The sequence below is a fragment of the Primulina huaijiensis genome, chromosome 18 (genome assembly GCF_012295235.1).
Source record: "Primulina huaijiensis isolate GDHJ02 chromosome 18, ASM1229523v2, whole genome shotgun sequence".
Lineage (NCBI taxonomy): Eukaryota > Viridiplantae > Streptophyta > Magnoliopsida > Lamiales > Gesneriaceae > Primulina > Primulina huaijiensis.
In genome coordinates this window covers 1,466,959-1,487,928 of record NC_133323.1, presented here as the reverse complement: position 1 = coordinate 1,487,928, position 20,970 = coordinate 1,466,959, and the positions used below count along the sequence as shown (strand labels likewise).

The following is a 20,970-nucleotide window of genomic DNA, read 5'->3' as shown; positions in this document are numbered from 1 at the left end:
TAATTTTTTTATTATATATGTTTAATTTACTAAAAACATTATCTAAAAAATATAAGATTTAGTGCACACACAACGTAGGTGTCACAAACACTAATATGTGAAAATCTTAAATCACCGGGTACGTAAGGAAAAAAGTATTCTTGACTATATTAATTTTATCCATGAGTAAATACTATAAATATTATGTAATCTAATTCGAAAATTTTCATTTAATTAATTTTTTTTCTTGACTATATTAATTTTATCCATGAGTAAATACTATAAATATTATGTAATCTAAATCGAAAATTTTCATTTAATTAATTTTTTTTTAAAAAAATTAGCTCATCTTGATCATTAGAATTTAATATCAAAATATAGATAAGGTTACAAATAAAACCATATCCCAAAGAGGATGTCGATGTTTTGGAATTGGGAGTCGCTGTAGGAAATATAGGTCCACCGCACAGTAGACTACAGGATCAGTTCCCCGTTTCCCGCCAAAGCTCATTCCCGCAACTCTCTTCGTCACCGACCGATTCTTTTCCAAATTCACGGCTCTAAACCTAATTTCATCTGTCAAAGGAAAAGAGGAAATTTTTTTAGTGAAATAATTATATTAAGAGAAAGAATGAAGGGTGGAACAGTTCAAATCAATTGGCACGATACGAAGCCCGTACTCACCTGCGATTTCCATCCGCACTCTGGCATCCTCGCCACAGGAGGCGCCGATTACGACATCAAGGTGATTTTTTTTCCCCATTAAGTTAGATACTAGAGGAAATTGGATGGTTTTTCTTCCGCTTTCAGTGAATGACTTTTTGAAAATTGCCAAATTGGGTCGTACTGTGGTGAAATATGCAGTTATGGGCAACAATGTCCGGCAAAGATCAAAAGAAAGCTCCTGAAGTTACTTATCAAAGCAGTCTGTCTCATCACAATTCTGCTGTGAATGTACTTCGCTTCTCGCCTTCAGGTAAGTTTCATCGGTATGCTCTTTATTAAGGGATGAAGTATGTGATAATAGATATAATGCCACTGGCATGTTACTAATTGGTGCACTTTTAACTGGGTTCATGGGGTGATAATTTAGTCTAAGATTTTCTAGACGCACGTTATGTAATCTCCTATGCATTTATCCTATCATTCCTAGGGGAATTATTTTTTTTTTAAATAGGTACAGAGAAACATCTAGATCTTGCCCATATAAGAATGCTGAAGTTGACTCTCTGTAGAGCAAGAGATAGTTGAGAAATATGGATGGGGTGGTGGAAGTGCACCCGTTGAATACAAATCTCAAGAAGTGCCAGTTGAGGTTTTTGGGCTCAATTACACTATCAAGCAAAGCAAGTGCCATCAGCTTCTCTGTTTAGGAAGAGTATTTGTCTAGAATTAATGGTGCTTTGAGTTGATTGAACTTAAATAAAGTAAAGCGGGGTGGTTGAGGAGTAATGTTTCTTTTTCTGTTTTTGAATTTGTAGATGTGGCTGAAAATGGTTGGAGTGGAGTGAAAGAGAGCTCATCTAACCAAGCCTTGAAAATATCAGCTGTTGCTTTTTTGATTATAGCTGAGGCTTAAACAATCATTTATATTTTGCTGCTTGAATGCCTTAATGTTCAACTATGAGGCTAATATTAATTACAAGCTATATAATTCCTATCGTGCTTGTATTGAATTATGAGTTTCTTCTGAAATTGCAGGAGAGCAGCTCGCATCTGGCGCTGATGGTTAGTTACGGTTTTACAAAGTAGACTGGTTACCTACTAAATGCTTCTTTCAATGCAAAAGTTGTCATGATAAATTGAGTCTATCTTTATGTAGGTGGAGAGCTGATTCTGTGGAAATCACACTCTACTGATGCTGGTGAAGTGTGGAAGGTCCTCAAGTCATTGGTGTAAGCATTTTTATGACTTCATTTGTACACTGAATTCCTCATTTCATTGGTGTAAGCACTTGACATAGTTGTTTCTACAATATTGAGTCTGTGCATCCTGATTTATATGGAACCAAAAGTTTTGTTTTTATTATTTACTATTTATACATGTTGAAAAGGCAGAGGGCAGTAACAATAATGAAGTTTGACATATTCTTCTTATATTGATTAACAAGCTTCTTTCAGGTTTCACCGCAAGGATGTATTAGATCTACAGTGGTCAAATGATGGTGCACATCTCATTTCTGGATCAGTTGATAATACATGCATTATATGGGACGCTAGAAAAGGCAAGATAAATAAATAAAGTATAATTCTAAGGCCAGATAATATGTAGTTTTATGCTATAAATTGATATTGGTTTGTATACAGGTTCTGTTCACCATATTTTGGATGGACATTTTCACTACGTTCAAGGTGTAGCATGGGATCCATTAATGAAATATGCAGCATCTCTTAGTTCAGATAGAACTTGTCGAATTTATATTAACAAGCCATCTAAATCAAAAGCTGTTGAGAAAACAAATTATATTTGCCAGCATGTGATTGCAAAGGCAGAACCGCAAATAGCTGAAGAATCTAAGGTTTTAGTTACCTAGCGTTAGTTGTATTTTGCACACTCACCCCACCCCTCCCCTCCTCTCAGAGACACTTGTGTAACCGTTCTTACCGTATTTGCCACTTCAGTTTACCAGAAGCCATCTTTTCCATGATGAGACACTTCCATCTTTCTTCCGAAGATTATCTTGGTCACCAGATGGATCATTTTTGCTTGTGCCCGCAGGTATAGCCCAACGTATATATATTCTCATTATGTTCAATATTGTTGGCTCAAAAAACAGTTCTTCGTCTAGCCTTGTATTTACATTTTTTTCACACAAGCTTTTGTTGATTGCTGCTATTTTATAGTAAAATAATATGCTTATTGATATCTGTTCCCATGAGAAATAGGAGAGATAGATAGCATTCAAATTAATTGGAAATAATGGAGCCATGTATATGTGGCCATGTGGTATGTGGTAAATGTTCTGTCACTATTTCTATATCCAAACACGTTCAATGAAAGTTTTGTGGTTGCTAGGAGTTAAGGTCCTTATGCCAAATGAACCTGGTTATAACATAGTTGGACGGCTCCTTGATGGTTTAAGGCTTCAGATCCTTTCTCTGTCTTATTGTTTTCTAGTAATTATCGTCGAAGGATCAGTAACTATTCCGTGCAGTTGAATACAGTTGTTCCTTATGGTTATAATTACTCATCTTTCCGGTCTCACGGAATCCTTTTCACAATAAAAGGAATGGGCAATATTCAGTTTTAGCTTTTAAAATAAATATACAGCCAAGGCTAATAGCAGACTGTCTTAGTTTGATCTGTCTGTTACATGAATGCAATGTTAAAAGTTAATGGAGATTTCATTTGTACTAAAATGATGCTGTCAGTTACATGGTTTACTCATCCTTTTTTCGATACTTCAGGTTCTTACAAAAGCACACCTGCTTCTGAACCAATCAACACAACATATGCTTTTTCAAGGCAGGATCTTTCCAGGCAAGGAATCTTTATTTTATCAGGGTGCATTGGGATTCAAGTATTTGAAAGGATAACTTTAAATTCAATTGATTTGAAATTTCTTCGCTCTCATTTTGAACATGTATATGCATAGATGTAATGGATTTCAAATTCTCACAAAATAGAGTAATTTGAAACCCATCAACCAAATCCAAACACAAGCTTATCTTTTGACTAGCCCATTATGTATATTCCTAATCTGGAGACTGCTAAGAGTAGCTCCAAAATACTTTGCTAAGATTCTAACGTCTCTCTGTTCTTGCATCTGATTAGAAATTATGTTCTTCATTTGAATCTTTGGTGTTTGATTTCTTCTTGTTTTCAAAGCAGGCCTGCGGTTATGCTCCCTGGTGCCAGCAAACCTGTTGTAGCAGTACGTTTTTGCCCCATGACTTTTAAACTGCGGGGGTCAAAAACATGTAATAACCCTATCTATTTTCACAATTTAGAAAGATTGGCATAACACCATTGCTATATCTTGATACCAGACCTCCTTGTCTTATTTGCAGCTCCATTTTTCAAGCTCCCCTATCGCCTAATTTTTGCAGTGGCCACTTTGAATTCCTTGTACTTGTACGACACTGAAAGCATTCAACCACTAGTAATTGTAGCTGGGGTTCATTATGCAGCCATAACTGACATTGCATGGTAATTTTCTTTCCATATTTAAGCAACATCCTTCAATAACACACTTTCTAAAGTCTAAAATTGTGTCAATCTAGGTCTCCTACTGGTAATTATTTGGCCTTATCCTCTCAAGACGGTTACTGCTCACTCCTGGAATTTGAATCTCAAGAACTTGGATCACCTGTCACCTTACCAGGTTTTGCACCTGTTTCCTGTGTCTTCTCTATTCTGCTAGATACAAGTATGCCAGTGCACTAATATTAATTTTATTCTGCTAGTAGTATGCCAGTGCACTAATATTAATTTTATTCTGCAGAAGAAAAGCAAACCGATGTTACTGAGGTGGAACCAGTCCTGGAACTCATAATCAATGATAAGGACAAGGTTTCTTTAGACGATAGAATGGAAAGGATAGAGAATTCCCAAAGAGAGAACAAGAGTGAGGATGGGAAACACACTTCACCGAGTACAACAATGATACCTTCAAATCCATGTAAACCAGCCAAGAGGCGCATTACGCCTATGGCCATTGATTGACTTTGGTATTAACTCGCATCTGTAAAATTTCATGAGCATTATCGGCCCTTCCCAAATTGCCAAAACACGTGCAAATGTTGAGTACTAGGCAAAATGTATTTTGTGTGATAATCAGCATAAGAAAATGGGAATTATTCAGTCCCTCGTTTAATTACGTTTGCCGGTCTCTCATTTTTCAATCATCCATATTTAGTCCTTGATTTTACGTACTATTCCTAATTTAATTATCCATTTTATTGTAATTTTCTTGATTTAGTCTTTTATTTTTAAAATTTTCAAAAATTTCACGTATTTTGTTCGCTTTAGTCTCCTATTAACTATAGGGTTAAAAAAAAAAAAAAACCAAAATTTTCGTTTTTTTTCTTTGTTCAATTATTTAGAGTGGAAATAACTAGCTAGTTTAACTGAAATATGTCTTTTTCTTTAACCTTTCTGGAGAATTTTAGAGACTTAGACTGGTTGGAATGTTTATTATGAGTCACTTTTTTATTTTATGTATGTTTTAACCTTGTTGTTAATTGAAGGACTAAACTAGGAAATATTATGTAAAAATGAAATACTAACTTAGGTCACGTGAAAAAAAATGAAATTCTAAATTCCATATACACCTTTCTTGCTGTAAGCCCGATCTACCAATCTTAATAATGATCCAAGGTCCCAATCCAATATGATGAGCTCTATGCCATTTCTTGGTTGGAAAAATTGCCATGTTTGCTTTTCATTTTCGGTGGTTTCTTGTGGTGTCATATCTAGATAACTGTATTTACATTTTATTATGTAGTTTGCGCGGTGAAATTACATTTTAAAAAAATTGATGAACAATATATTAAGAAACCGAGAACACAAAATAAAATTTTTTTTGGAATATGTATAGGATATATGTAGGAAAAATCGGTGTTTTCAAAACCAGATCGGACTAGTTGCTTTGACCGAAAACAAGTCATGGGTCTGGTCAGAACATCACCAAAAAAAATCATCCTTAGCACTTAATTTCTTTCCATTGACATTTCAATAAACGTGGCAAAAAGATCCTCCATTAACCAAATGAGACAATTTCAAAGTAAAACATTGAAGGAACATTCCTAAGTAAAATTCAAAATTTTCCTCAATGAGATTAAGTAAGGGACTTAAATATTGAGTTGTCCCGATTTTATTGGTTTGATAAAATTAAAGAGCCACAATTCCTGATCACATGTTTTTTAGTCTACTAGGTGTAGGGAGTATGGTCCCTTCAAATATTATTTATTGGATTTGGCAGAATACATTTATATCTCGTGGCCTCGTGTGGTTAATGTAGCCTTTGGATTTTTTGTGAACTTGCACAACGTGTCCATTGTTCATTGAGTTCGACGCAGAGAATATTCATTCAGTCAGCTCGTATTTTAGAGAACAAAATTCTCAAATTTAATCTAAAATACGAATGTGAATGTGAGATCTAAATATAAATAATATAAAAACTTATGTAACACGATTTCGCGAGTCAATGAATTAACATAAATTATGTCATCAATTGAATTCTTTGTATAAAGTAGTAATAAATTATTGTTATATCCTCTCAAACTAGATATTGTTCTTTAGGTTATGTTTGGTTTATTATTTACTGACATGGTAGAAGTATCATAATTTGATGATATTTGAGAGATGCTACGTTCATATCTAGCTCATATTTTTTCTTTGATACATATCGTGGATTGCTATGAGACCACGATTTCACTCATTGTGTCTATTATGATCCGATCAACAACTCTGATCACCCAAATATTTATTTGATCATGCAATATGATATAATACCCTAAAAATAAAAATAATATAAAATATTATTGTTTGTAATTTGCAGAAATATCTGACCCTCCATGTTCTTCTACTCGGAGATCAAAAGTCGCCAATAAAAATAAATAAAGAATAAATAAATCAATTTCAATATTTTTTTTTGGTAAAACTGAGGGGTCGAGTCAAATACCATTTGTTGATATATATATATATATATATATAAAGAAGGCTACTCCAACGTTAACTCAGATTCAACCCAAAGAAAAGTTTTTTATGACGATCAGGATTCAAGTCATTGGATTGGTTCAATGCTTCAAAACCTTGTACCGAGAAGTGCCCCCATAGACAAGAAACTATGTTGGCTAAGATCTCAAATCATTGGCAGCGACTCATTTTTCGACACCCCTTTTGGAAGACGACGCCTCACGTACGCTGATCACACGGCCTCTGGTCGATCCCTCCAATATGTTGAGGATTACATAGCATCCAATTTACTTCCTTTCTATGGTATGTGGAATACTGAGAGTTTTATTACATTCATTTTGATACATGCATGTCAGGTTCTTCTTTTAATTCATATTTTTTGCGATTTTATCTATTATCGTTCCACCTCGAAGTTTGGTAGTTATAGATCATGATCAGTGGGTAGATGATATTTTCGAAACTTCGTTGCTCCATGATTTTATATTCTTAATTAGCTCTAAATCGTTGTCGCTTATTGTCTACCTCACATGTCATATATATATATATATATATATATTGGCGCTAAAAATTATATATGATATGATTATTAAGGCAATACTCACACGAGTGACAGTTACGTAGGGGAACATACGACAAAAGCGGTGAACGAAGCAACAAAGTATGTCAAGAAAAGCCTGGGTGGTGGAGAAGATGATGCGATTATGTTTTGTGGGTCGGGATCAACCGCGGCGATTAAAAGACTGCAAGAAGTACTTATGGGAATTGCAGTCTCATCTATTCTGGAGAGAGAGAGTATTGAATATCTTGAGTAACGAAGAAAGGTGGGTGGTCTTCATAGGGCCGTATGAGCACCACTCCAACATACTGTCGTGGCGTCAGAGCCTGGCAGAGGTGGTGGAGATCGGCCTTGATGACCGCACCGGCTCAATCCACATGGAGGATTTGAGGCAAAAACTTGAGCTGTATAAATCTCAGAACCGGCCGATTCTTGGTTCTTTCTCGGCTTGCAGCAATGTCACCGGGATTTGCTCCGACAGCCGTGGGATAGCTCGTCTTCTTCACCAGTTTGGAGGGTTTGCTTGCTTTGATTTCGCGGCGAGGTGAAAATGAGTTTTACAGTTGATATATATTTAATGGTATTTTTCTCTTCACGTGTTTGAAATGGAGACACGTCAATTCTCTTCAAAGGTCATATTTTGCATTGTTTATCCACGCAAGAATTTTTCAAAAATATAAAGGATATGATAATATTTTCAAATTTTGATTTTGATCCTGTATTAAAATATCTTACAAACCATCAAACTAGCTAACCAAAGGGACGTAAATAAAAGAATTAACACTGATACTTTTTTCCAATAATAATAATTCTTCATTATATATATATATATATGGCATTTGAATTGTTTTATATGATTAATTTTTGAATTCACAGTGGTCCTTATGTAGAGATTGACATGAGATCAGGAGAAGATGATGGGTACGACGCCGTTTATCTAAGTACACATAAGTTCTTCGGAGGTCCAGGATCGCCGGGTATATTGTTGATGAAGAAAGCCCTTTACCAGCTAGGCACTGCAGCTCCGTCAACTTGTGGCGGCGGAACTGTTAATTTTGTGAATGACGGTGGTACATACATAGACTTTTGTCCTAACTAATAATTATTCAAGTAGGACAAACACAATCTTTTATACTGACTGGATCGCATTGAATTTGTCGTTTTTAAAGTATTCCAAAACTTAACTAAATAAAAATTAGCCTTTGACATTGATGTATTAAAATAAACAACCCCACAGATCTGGGAGGTATGCGGCTAACTCTTGTCCGATTTCTCATTGTCAATTCTATTAAATTAGGTGCTCATATATTTTCATGATCGATGGTGTAAAATTTAGTTTTCCAATAATCATCCAGATTTGCACTTCCTCCGAGTGAAATGAATCTTGGGTAACAATACTAATTCCAAGAAAATTCAGGACACCTTATATGTGGAGAAGATAGAAGAAAGGGAAGACGCAGGAACCCCACAAATCATTCAGAAAATAAGAGCGGCGTTAGCTTTCTGGATAAAGGAATGGGTTGGGCACAAACACATTGAGTGGTTTGAGGATATATACATAAGAAGAGCTTTGGAAAGATTTCTCCCCAACCCAAACATATGTGTTTTAGGAAACACCACCTCCAAAAGACAAGCCATATTGTCTTTCTTGATATATTCTACTACGCATTCAGAAGACGACACGGTATTGAGTCAAGATAAGAAAACAGGGCTGGATTTGTGGGGACTCACAAGAGGTAAGCCAGTCACAAGAGGTAAGCCGTTGCATGGATCTTCTGTAGCCAAACTGTTGAACGATATATTTGGCATCCAGGCTCGTGGAGGTTGTGTTTGCGCCGGGCGTATGGACATAGGTTGCTCAACATTGACAAGTCTCATTCGTTAGGTATCAGATCACTCATAAAAAAGGTCAGTCCTCATTTCAAGTTATTCCTGTATATGTGACAGATATGGGCATGGAAATTTGAACACAACATTGTCAATATTCACACCAAAAATCATTAATCATAGCACGGCATGGGGTTCCAAAATACAAACACCTCACACATCGTACATAAGCCGAATATCGGGTTTTACATGTCCGGAACTAACATACGGACAGATACACTTTCTCATCAGTTGGGTATTAGATAACAAATAAAATGCCCAGCACAAAATGAAATAAATGAAGTCTCGCATTTCAGAGTTCTTGAATGGTTCTAATGTCATGGTAAAAATTATTTTTTGAAATTTGAACTCCTTTTAACAATAACAATGGAATTAAATAAGTTCGCTATAGATAATTTGCTACAAATTTTGCTAAAAATTTGATCACAGGGTTACGTAGGAATTAAACCTGGATGGACACGAGTGAGCTTCCCTTACTACATGTCCCAAGAAGAATTTGAATTCATTCTGGCAGCAATCGAATTCCTATCTGCTTACGGGCAAAGATTCTTGCCTCTGTATCATTTCAACTGGAGAACCGGAACTTGGATTTTCAAGAAAAATGTACTTTCCATAACAACACAGGTAGCGGCTTGTCTTTGGCCAGCCTGATCAAGTCATTAAACCTGGAAAGCAATAAAAAACAAACAATTATGAAAGATGATGTGATATATAGATATACCATCTACTTGGAAGCTGCAAAGCAGATAGCCAGCCTTCTTCCAAAATTCCCACCACAGAGAAGTATACCAGAAGGGAGTGACGTTGATTTTGTGCCATTTAGATTTTAGAGTAATTTTTACACAGTAGATATTATTATCAATGAACCAGGATATTTAGCTCATGAGTTTACTTTTAACGTACACACAATAATTAAACCATGGTGGGAAATATTCACAAATTTATGCTTGCGACAGTAGATAAAAATATTTATTCTTGTTTCAAGACTACCTCAAGACAAACTTACCAAATCAGAACAATGTTTACGAGAAGACGAGTTGTATAAGAAACTGTTATTAACTCCTTGATTGGAATCCCATAAAATAATGATAAAAACTAACTTAAGCTTAAATATCAAGTCATTGTGTTTTTCTTGAAATCAGCTTTCACTAATTCTGCAGATCCCAAAAAGTTCAATGCTTTAACTCATATCTATTCATCTCTGGTATAATTTTCCTAACAATTCTGACGGAGGATTGCTGATAAATGACAAAAAAATCAGTAAGATCATGGGTAACGAGGTATTAACTTGCCTGTAATACCTTTTCTAATTTAAGGGATTCATTACTCTTTAAATTGAGAACATAACTGATCTTAACTGCATGAGAAAACGCTGAAATTTGTGTTGGATGCAGATATGGGAAGCTAACAAGCTCCCATTTACATGTGAGCCAGCACAATAAATCCACAGAGGGCAAATAGCATACAATAAGAATAAGAATAAGCATAGTGTATCTCGTCTCCAGGAAGAGATCTTAACAACTGGCAGTACGCTTAGCTGACAATCCCCATGTAACATGTTAGCCAGAAAAAGAAATCCGCAGAGGACCGATAGAAAACAAGATGACTAGTAAGCATAACGTATCACTTGCAGAGGAAGGGAACTTAACAACGAAAAATTCTTTTGTCGGAAAAAGAATGAATTTACCATATATGCTACACTGAATCCTATAGGAGATGGCCGGACATTAGAAGTTGTGGTTTTTCTTTATCCTCTTCAATTTCAATAGTAGCCTCGGTTCTCATTTCTTGAACTCTTTTATCCCATATTCCATCGATCAAATTCCATGTGTCATCACTTATGATTTGAGTCTGCATGAAGACACAAAACTTATGATTTATGGGCCACAAGAAAATAAAATTATATGATGGGACCATTACAATCGGAAACTAAAAATCACTTATTCCTTCTCTCACTCCATCCCCTTTCATGCCCTCAACCGTGTTTTGCCATTCAATGACCCTGAAGGAAGGAAGCAACAGAAGTTGTCTTTGGCACATACCTCCATAGGACGAGGTGCACCAAAAGTAGCGAATCCCACATTTCCAGGTGCAAAAGTTACCCTCCCAGGAAGTGAAACACCATGAAGTCCCCAACGTCCGGCATATATAATGGCTCCATATTCATCAACTTCCCTCACAGCAGGCTGAGATACAGGAAATTATCATTTCAAAAGTCTTGAAGATGGTACAAATTTGCAAGATCAACTATTAATTTCCCATTGATGGAACGTGTTCCTCCTAGTAATGACTAATGACTAATGACCACAGCCATCAATTGAAGCTCAGAACTCCTTACCCAAGACAAACCTTGTTTTGGAAGCTAAGTTCAGAATATACCTGAGGTATTTGGGGCGAGTTGTTATAAATGTCCCAAATTTCATCTGCTTTTATCTCTCCTTCTGCAAGTAGAACATCTGCTTGTGGACAACTAATCAGCATGCAGTAAAACATTGGAGAGTAACAAAATAAAGGTAGGTTGATGAAAAATGCGAAGGGTGGTAAACCTGTTATGTTCTCTACAGCAGGACGGTACTCTCGTAGAACACATGCACACTTTTCCACAGCAAAACGCATATACTCATCTCTGAGTGCTTCAAGTTTGGCAGCGAGCTGCCAATCATGATTACAATAAATTTACTATACCCACAAACAATTGATGAAATAAAATCAAATTTCATGCTTAAAATTGCATCACTGTATCCTTACATTAGGCACGAGATCATTTTGATATTTGTAACAGGACTTGCCGAAAGCAGTCATTCCAGTTTGCAGAATTAAGAATTCTGCAAGTCTGGAAGCTTCCAGTGTTGCCTTGGAAGAAATCCAGCATAGATTGTCAACTCCAAATATCTCTTCTTCAATTACTCTGGCTAAATATTCAAGACATCAGTCCCATGAAAAGAATATATATTATTTTAAATATTTTTTGTTCTGTTGGGAAGCACTATGAAACTTTATTCATACAAAAGATAAAATTTGGATTCTAGACCGTGAAGAAAATAGTAAATCTGATACTGCAATGGTTTATAATATATTTCAGTAAACATCAATCAGATTCACAAAAGCCAGGTAAGGCCAGCATTAATGGAACCCATGTTACAAGTATTTGAACATATTTCAGCCATTGGTAGAACATCAATATTCAAATTTTGATCATTTTGATCAAATTAAAACATAGGGATTATATGCTATATTGAAGGGTTATATTAGGGCAAGAACACAACATAGCTTTCCTTTCACTAAAACCAATCAGTCCTAATATTCCATTCCATAAAATAGACAATCTGACTAAGATAGGCACAATTTATAAAGTAAAAAGAAGCACTAATTGAGACAAGATGTATGCCAAAAACCATGTATTTGAACACATATTTCATTAATACATAAGAAAACAAATATTTGGTGAAAAACATGATTCTGCACAAGATTAATACCATAATTTATTATACCAAAAATATTTTCTGCAGTTTCTCAAGAAAGAGTAAGCTCCATGGGCTAAATGCAGCAGTCCAAGAGATTGCCTAAAAAATACAGCGGGAACCTAATTCTAATTTGAGGGAAAGACTCATCAGGAAATCATGACATCTAAATTACAATGTTGAAGAGTTCTACACAACACAATGATATACTCCAAAGCTATCGCACCAGTCAACATACAACTCGTAGTACACATCCATGCTTGATCTATTGCACCCATTCAACACTCACCCTCTTGCCACTGATCATACTACTCACCAAAAGTATATTTTGGCAGTTATCTTTTGAGTCACAAAATACAGGCAAGTATCTTTCGAGCCACCAAAAATAATTTTTTAAGTTATGCATTTCAATATGATTTGTGAAACTCACGAGCACAAGCGTAGACTATAGAGTTCACATAATCTGCTTTTCTCTTGAATACCCTTCCTAATTTCTCCCTGTATCGCATGTTTGGCTGACTGCGTATGGAATTAATATCCGTCTGAAAAATGACCAAGTAAGATATCAAACTCAATCATAATCACAAATGGAATAAATACACACATTTGATCTGATACAACATACATCAGTGAAGGGACGAAAGGGATCCGGAATGTAACATGCAAGAACAGCAACAGCTGCCTCTCGATATGCCAATCTCAATTTTAACTCTTCAGGAACTTCTGTGCTATCTTCTTGGCCAGTTTCAAAAGTTCCCATTTGCTATAAGATTTAATTAACATCACAGTAATAGTAATTAGAATTGTTAGACATACTAATATGCATTAGTATCATATAGCCTATATGCAACGCAGCGATGTATACTTTATTCAATTAAAGCAACCAAAGGGTTGATATGCTATCATTTTTAAATCTGAAGAGAGTTTCATCACATATGATCAATTATTTACTGTACAACCTATTAAACTATAATAAATAAATAGTTATTAGTTTCAACGAGAGATGATTTATTATTATCTTACTTTTCTTTTGTTTTTTTTATTATCACTAAGTACACCTAAAAGGCACCTGCGCGGTAAAGGCGAACCAAAAATGGGGCTTAATTGTTAAAGCATGCAATTCATCAAAAGGCTGCACCTTAGCTTGCTCAAGCTGCAAGGATTAAGCCTTAAGCCTAGATGCACGCATTGGGAGATTATAATAAATATTACCAAAGTAATTATGCACAATGTTCAAACAACATAAAAAGGTAAAAATTCTGCATTTCTATGAACTTTAAAAGATCACCCGCTTTAAGGCCTCGAGAAGTTCTTCTCGCCCTATGTAATCTAAGTCCTTTCTAGCAGTCAAAATTCCAGCTTCGTTCCTGTCAAGTTTATATCATCAGCTTGCTCGTCACAATGAATAGCTAAGTAAGACTGAAGTTTTTAAGGTTTATTTACAGTATATTTTGCAACTCTGCTCCGGTATAATCCTCTGCCAGCTCAGAGATTTCTTTCAGTAGAGTCTCTTTCTCTTCCTCTGATCGAAAATATTTATTTCGAGCATGAACCTATCATGTCAGAAATGAAAACTGCCAGAAGGAAAACAAAACAAAACAAAACAAAACAAAACAAAGATATTCCTTTTGTGGATATCATATATCTCTAGCTTTATTGAGCTCAAATGTAAGCTACTGAATAACTTAAGCATACCTTCAGTATGGCCATTCTACCATCTTTTGATGGCAATCCAACACGAATAATCTTGTCAAAGCGGCCTTTTCTTAAAAGGGCAGGATCAAGAATATCCAGTCTATTGGTTGCACCAATAACCAACACCTGATAAACATAATCTTCTCAAGTCAACCCTGGAAATTACAATCATCCTTAAAGAGAGACAACATATTAATCTAAAGTCAACCTGTGATGTTGATACTTTAAACCCATCCATTTCAGTAAGTATTTGTAGTAATCCTTGTTCTCTCTCAGCACCACCCTAGTATGTCAAATAGATGCAAAAGTACATGTCTTAAGACTAGCAAGGAGATATTTAGTTGATAAAAGAAATTATTCCACTTGTCAATACAAGATGAACCACAATAATATACTAGTAAACTCTGAAAGTAAACTTGTTAAGTTGACATCTAATTTCTCTTCAATTGGCTTTCTTTGCATAATTAATAGAGAACTCTGGATTGATGAGATCATGAGACTTGCACTTAAATTGGATATATTTTTGTGAAAATAGATATTCGGAATATGTCAAGAAAATGTAGTTCTACTGTATTGATCATAAATGGTTATTGATTCGCCAGAATCGCATTCCATTTTGACAAGTATCTGAAGAACATTTCAACTAATCAATGATATCTTCATGATAAAGAATTAGTACGACTTCTCCTCAGAAAAAATAGTTAGAATTAGTTATGTCACCAAGTTAGTGGACTCAAAACGTATATGAGTACATCATGAACCTACAAGTATCAGTCGTTCAATTTTTTCGCCCTGTAGAAAGAGAAGTCAGAAAAAGAACACAAATTTGCTCACGGACAATATAAGATAAAATAGCCATACCCCACCAATATCAGGTCCTCCACGCTTGCTACCGATTGCATCTATCTCATCGATAAAAATGATGGAAGGAGCAAATGATCTGGCACTGGCAAACAGGTCTTTCACACGAGAGGCAGCCACGCCAACAAACATCTGGAAAAAATAACAAAAACTTAATTTGGTTGATAAAACTTATTTTAGAACACCACAATTCCTTCAAAGTCACACATGTACAATCGTCTAGATCTATGATTGATTCTTATCACAAATAATAACACCAAATATCCCCCTAACATAAAAAAAAAATCATACCTCTACACTCCAAAAAAACATATGCTGAATTTGAGGATTTATTGCTCACATGACAAGTAGCATATGGTCACTTTTGATGTCATTGACTCACCGGAAAAATAAAATAAAAACAAAGAAAATAAAAACTAGTTATTATATGTATCAAAGAACTATCCAGCTTGCTACATGGACGGCCCATAATTCCATAGCTTCAATGGACTTCTACAAAAGATGGGGAGTGAATAGGTACAAGGATTTAATAATGTGGAGAAATAATGATCATGGGAAAGGACTGACCAACGCAATGGATGGATCAGGATTAAAATATCAACCCTGCCTACCTTCAAACCAAACAATGCCTCAATCGCATAGTCAATAACCAAACCAGCACAAAAATTTATTTCGGCGTCCATAAGTGTAAGAGGAATACAATCTTGAAAAAGATGAGCAAAATAAAATAAAAAAAGAGAAGAGACTTCAAGTTCCAGATATTTCCAAAATTTCTAGCATCCTCCTATCATCCTACTACCTAGAAACATCAACAACAATGGAATATCAATTTCCAAAATCGAGCATACATCCACCAGCACATTACCTTGCATGCACAATGTAACTCCATCGAAAAAGGGTCATTACACATTAGGTACTAAAATCCACCAAAGAACTCCACCATTTAGGGAATTTTAGTAGAAAATTCAAAGCCTCACATTCTTTGATTATTGAAATAAAAGGATATTTATTAATAATATAAATAACGCTCACTTAGTTATATGTGGATGACTCAAATGCACTATCAGTATAAAGTTAGGCAACTGTGTCAGTACCTGGCCACCTAGTCAACATTAGACAAAAGCAGTTTCAATGTTTTTCCTAACTTGCTATGAGATCAATTCCCAGAATAATCTTATTAATAAGATGGAAATGGACTGCAGAAGTTTTTTTTTTTAGGAAAAAAAAAACCTAACCTCAACAAAATCAGTGCCATTGGCTGCAAAAAATGGAAGACCTGCCTCGCCAGCTATAGCTTTCGCCAAAAGTGTTTTACCAGTTCCAGGAGGACCATGAAGAAGCACGCCTTTGGGGCAATAGATTCCTTTATTTTGGAACTCCTCGTCATTCTTTAGAATCCGTACAATCTCTTGTAGCTCCCTCTTAATATATTCTTGGCCAGCAAAATCATCAAAGGTAACACCTGTTTTTTCTTCGGCTGATATGAACTTTGCCCTGACATGAAAGTGACAAAAAGAGACCAAATATAATTACGAGTTGGCTACCAAATAAACTTAAATTTATATTGCCCATTCAGTAAATTCAGCCATATGTACATACCTTAATTTTGAAAAATAGCCTCATTGAAAACATAATAAGTTACTATAGTGTAGTATGCATGGAAACTTGCCGTGAAGGGTTTATTGTCTTCAATAAAAATCAATTTAAAACCGGAGGAAAAATATTGGTATTGAATCACATGAATTACTCTCTAAACAATGATAAAATAGAATCAGAATGAAATCTAATATTTGGCTCGATAACAAGTTGTATCATGAACCTCGAAGATTTTTCCTGTGCAAGCATAATACAACTATACTTATGTAAATTTGCAAAAATGTGAATACTAGAACTGAAGCAGAATCATTAAAAAGACAATCAGGTTGGTTTGCCAAGTCATATTGGACTATTATAGTCGTAGATGCAATGATATTAAAACTTCAATGGAAAAGTTTAACAGAAAGTTCAAGAGACTTGTTCAAGACCAATATCTTCGACTTTGGTCATGCAAGAAACAGTAACTGCTTGTCTTTGTTAGCGTATCACTACAAATTTTTTAGGCAAATAAAATTATCCTGATAAAAAAGGACATTAAGAGAATTGGCTTACACTCAGTCATATAAGAATACTCAAGGACATTGACACATGGGTAGTTCGTTCCCATTTCCCATTAGTACCAAGTTCTTCGAAAGAAAATAGTCTGAGGATTGCATATTAAATTATAAGATATAGATTAACCTCGACATTATTTGATAATTTTTTAATGGGAAACTATGATAAATTAATTAATTAAAAGAAATTAATTACAGAAAGTAGACAAGTGATCCGCATAATAACAAAAAAGGAAAGACAAAGTCCTGCTCAAATCAACAAACATAAAAATTCCAATCCCTCAATGATAATTTATATCAAATAATAAATCATAATTGTGAGGGAATGCCTATAACTTTCTTAGAAAAATGCTTATCATTTGGATTAAGTGGAAAGAATTGAAATATATATATACATACAGCTCGACTCACCTGCTCTTCCCTAACGACCCAAGGGCACGGCTCTTGATTGGCTGCGATGTCATCTTTTTAGGAGGATCACCAAGATCACAAGGAATTAATTTTGCATATATTGGTCTCATCATATTATCAATCCAGACATAAAGAGCAACAGAAAGTGCGAGCCTCATAGACCACACAACTGCTGTGGCAACAGTGGAATAAACTTCAGCAGGAACAGTATTCACATTAAGGACGTCAACATTTACAAGCTGTTGATGCAACTTTCGCCAAACATCATTCCAACAGTCACTTGGCATACGGTTGACCACATGGCGCCGGAAAACAATTTCTTTTTTTCTACCACCCTCTGGGCCATCAGTCTTTCCGTCTTTATAATATGGTAGAATCACTGTGCACGTAACCGGAAAAAAGGACAATTAAAAAAATGATTGGAACATACTTTAAGTAATAATTTGCAATTGTTACCAACATGGGTTCCAAATTAAACCAGAAACAGACAAGTCCCGCCCCTATCCGAGTCAATAAATGCAAAAGTGCAACATTGAAATGCAGCAACCAATCCACAAATCCAGCACGACATAAATTATAAAGAGACTACAAGTTTTCTTGTTTCCATTTTATGACAGCACTATCAACCATTTTTTGTCTTGCGTTGTTGAAGAAGAAATATTACTTCTCTAGTCCGAGTACACAATCTCAATCATCGAAATGTTACTTCTCTAGTACAAGCACGCACAATCTCAATCATATTTCAACATTAGAAAATTCAAAATAAAAGCTAAATTTTAACATGTCAACAAACATGATTTAGAGTCAACTTCGCAAAAAACTTACACCAGCTTACCAATTCGTTACTCAAATAATACATTGCACAACTTCAATTTCTGTGGTCCACTTTGTATTAAGGATAACACACGAAACATATCTTAAGAAAACCAGAAAGAACTCTCTGACCTGATACTGTCTGACCATAATTAGAGTACTCCATAAATTGTACAGCATTTGCATCAAGAAGTCTCTTGAAGTCACTATATTCTATGACGTGAGAACTCTCAGGGTCCCACTCTGTTCCTTTCAACTTTCCCCTCACTGCTAAGAGGGCTCTGCTCCACTCTGAAGCCATCACAAGCTGCCTCTCCAACTGAACATTGGCTTTTCTTTCAAATTCTTCTAACTTACTTATTCGTTCTCTCTCAGCTTCCTTCAAATTCTGGCAGTCTCCATCAACAATTTATGAATTCAGACAGTCATTCCTCTCAAAAACTTTTAAAGAAAGTGAACAGAAAATTATGGCTTAGGACTCGAGTGATATATCTGGTAGCTTCCAAATAGAAGAAACCAACATGCGACTGGAAACACCAATACTTGTTCACTAATTAAAAATAATTATGATGATGATGTTGAGGGTTCTCTAGATTCTGGTCAGATAACTCAGAAATGCAAGAAACTAACATGCCCGGAGGTAAAAAGCATGAGTAAAAAGTGTGTTTAACAAAAAAAATTTCGAGATTATCGTTCCTACCGTGCTATTATCCAAAATTCTATTAAGCTGCAGGTGGCAACGAAAATAATAATACAAAGGCATCATATTCTATCTTTTTAAAAAAAGTAGTAGAACACAAATATAGTTCTACTTATAAGACCCAAAGAAAGAATTCTGTAAGTTCTCCAGCGTTTCTTATCTATAGGTCAGCTTCCAAAAAGAGTCGTTTTTACTTTTTATCCTTGGGAAAAGTGCAGGATACATGTTACAATGTGGTGAATTCAGATTAAGCCCACCTCGAATAGCTGCTGCGCCGAATCAGCGTCCCCCTCTATCATGTTTGAATCGTTACTTAAAGAAGCTTTGCAAAACTTGATTCTAACTCTTTTAACATCAATGCACAGTCCTTTAATTCGTGATTTGAACAGAAAATTCGTAGCATAAGAGTGTCTCAAACGCGAGAATTTAGGATGTCTGACATTCAGGGCGAGTAGGGTTTTAGAATAAGGGCAGGAGCACAAGGATCTTAGCGCGAGACCAATGGATACTGATTGAGAATCCGACACAGCGTTCGAAGTACTGGGTAGAATCATTTTTCTTCCTCGAGGAGTCACGTAATTATCTCATCTCCCTATCTTCCTCTTCAGTGAGCATAAACCTCTGACCATTTGTATCAATTACGGCTTCATGACTTTAGCCGTCCATTAGGCGGCAACGGTTAAAATCGTGTCATCGAAAGGCGATTTTTAGATAACAATTCTTCCATATATTGGATATTCTTAATGGAGCGGATCCTGACCCAATCTATTCATAACCCGGGTTCAAAACGACCGACCATAAACCGTATCCTTCCTCGACGGTTTAATGCCCCTTCAGCCGATCCATTTTTTTTACAATTTTATAAAATATACATTGCTTAATGTCTTCGGTCGTTCATTTTTTAAATAAAATAAAAGACAAAAACTTGTGTAAGACGGTCTCACGGGTCGTATTTTGCGAGACAGATATCTTATTTGGGTCATCCATGAAAAATTATTACTTTTTATGCTAAGAGTATTATTTTTTATTGTGAATCTCAGTAAAATCGACTCGTCTGACAGATAAAAATTCGTGAGACCGTCTCACAATGCAAGAGACCTACTCAAAATAAAATTATACGATTGTTAGCAAAACTAATTCAAAAAAAAATATTGTGAAAAGTAGAAAAAAGACAAAGACGAGTTAAATGTTTTTCTTGTGACATAAATCATAAGTCGAATAAAATTCCAAAATTCAAATAATCAAGATGTCTATGTTGAATATATACATATAAAGAAACTAACACCGAGAAAATATCACAACACTTTGTAAATTTTAACAGATTTCGGATATGATTTCGGGTTGGGTCATGGTTAAAAGTGATCTTAGGACATGTCACATGTGCACCCATTCCATGTTTTAAACCACACCTCTCAATAAGTACTTTTCAAAGGAAATATATAAACACCTTTGCATAGAAAATATACACTATTAAAAATAGCCCCAAGACATGCAAAAAGGAGCTAGGACATGACACCAACGACCCTTTCTCGAGGACAAATCACCATGAACTCCGACTTATATTTAATAATATAATTTGTTTTTGTGTTAAAAATTATTTTATGATAAAAATATGACGACTTAATAATATTTGAAAAAATCAAGTTGATTGTTATGTAATTAAATGTTATTAAAATTTTGAATTTTCGGTTGTCCAAATTGTCTGTGGAAGAATTCAAAAAGTCAACAATAATGATTTTATACTAAATATAAAAATCAGATGGCTTTCTCTGAAAATTTTGATATGCGCCAAATTATTTGAAACTTCATCCAAAAATT

At 35.1% G+C, this 20,970-nt stretch overlaps 2 protein-coding genes and 1 pseudogene across 3 annotated transcripts; 2 read left to right on the top strand and 1 right to left on the bottom strand.

The window, feature by feature from the left end:
- Positions 1-389: 389 nt before the first annotated feature.
- Positions 390-4,796, top strand: LOC140963891 (chromatin assembly factor 1 subunit FAS2). Its single transcript, XM_073423371.1, has 12 exons — positions 390-724; positions 844-955; positions 1,681-1,707; positions 1,802-1,874; positions 2,100-2,203; positions 2,286-2,497; positions 2,601-2,697; positions 3,387-3,459; positions 3,811-3,899; positions 3,990-4,128; positions 4,203-4,303; positions 4,424-4,796. The coding sequence occupies exons 1-12, from the start codon at positions 611-613 to the stop codon at positions 4,642-4,644; spliced, it is 1,362 nt and encodes a 453-aa protein (XP_073279472.1). The 5' UTR covers positions 390-610; the 3' UTR covers positions 4,645-4,796.
- A 1,926-nt stretch (positions 4,797-6,722) lies between these two features.
- On the top strand, positions 6,723-9,589 carry LOC140964584 (uncharacterized; annotated as a pseudogene).
- On the bottom strand, positions 9,331-19,802 carry LOC140964255 (probable inactive ATP-dependent zinc metalloprotease FTSHI 4, chloroplastic). Of its 2 annotated transcripts, none has more exons than XM_073423879.1 (17): positions 19,410-19,802; positions 18,585-18,840; positions 17,640-18,018; positions 16,314-16,572; positions 15,079-15,210; positions 14,426-14,500; positions 14,218-14,343; positions 13,966-14,075; positions 13,811-13,889; positions 13,148-13,285; positions 12,953-13,064; positions 11,810-11,973; positions 11,608-11,713; positions 11,441-11,517; positions 11,104-11,247; positions 10,749-10,912; positions 9,331-9,726 (listed from the first exon to the last, which is right to left on the bottom strand). In XM_073423879.1, the coding sequence occupies exons 1-16, from the start codon at positions 19,704-19,706 to the stop codon at positions 10,769-10,771; spliced, it is 2,598 nt and encodes an 865-aa protein (XP_073279980.1). In that variant the 5' UTR covers positions 19,707-19,802; the 3' UTR covers positions 9,331-9,726; positions 10,749-10,768. The 2 variants fall into 2 exon arrangements, with proteins under 2 accessions (XP_073279980.1, XP_073279981.1); XM_073423880.1 differs by having other exon boundaries at positions 18,585-18,848; positions 19,410-19,551.
- Positions 19,803-20,970: the final 1,168 nt, after the last annotated feature.

Excerpts from the sequence above, each read along its gene's own strand:
- LOC140963891 (XM_073423371.1), top strand. The coding sequence starts at position 611 with ATGAAGGGTGGAACAGTTCAAATCAATTGGCACGATACGAAGCCCGTA. Across the intron at positions 725-843 it reads GCGCCGATTACGACATCAAG|TTATGGGCAACAATGTCCGG; the intron begins GTGATTTTTTTT and ends TGAAATATGCAG. Across the intron at positions 3,460-3,810 it reads TCAAGGCAGGATCTTTCCAG|GCCTGCGGTTATGCTCCCTG; the intron begins GCAAGGAATCTT and ends TTTTCAAAGCAG.
- LOC140964255 (XM_073423879.1), bottom strand. The coding sequence starts at position 19,706 with ATGATTCTACCCAGTACTTCGAACGCTGTGTCGGATTCTCAATCAGTA. Across the intron at positions 18,019-18,584 it reads TTATGGTCAGACAGTATCAG|TGATTCTACCATATTATAAA; the intron begins GTCAGAGAGTTC and ends TTACGTGCACAG. Across the intron at positions 13,286-13,810 it reads TTCTCGAGGCCTTAAAGCGG|CAAATGGGAACTTTTGAAAC; the intron begins GTGATCTTTTAA and ends TAAATCTTATAG.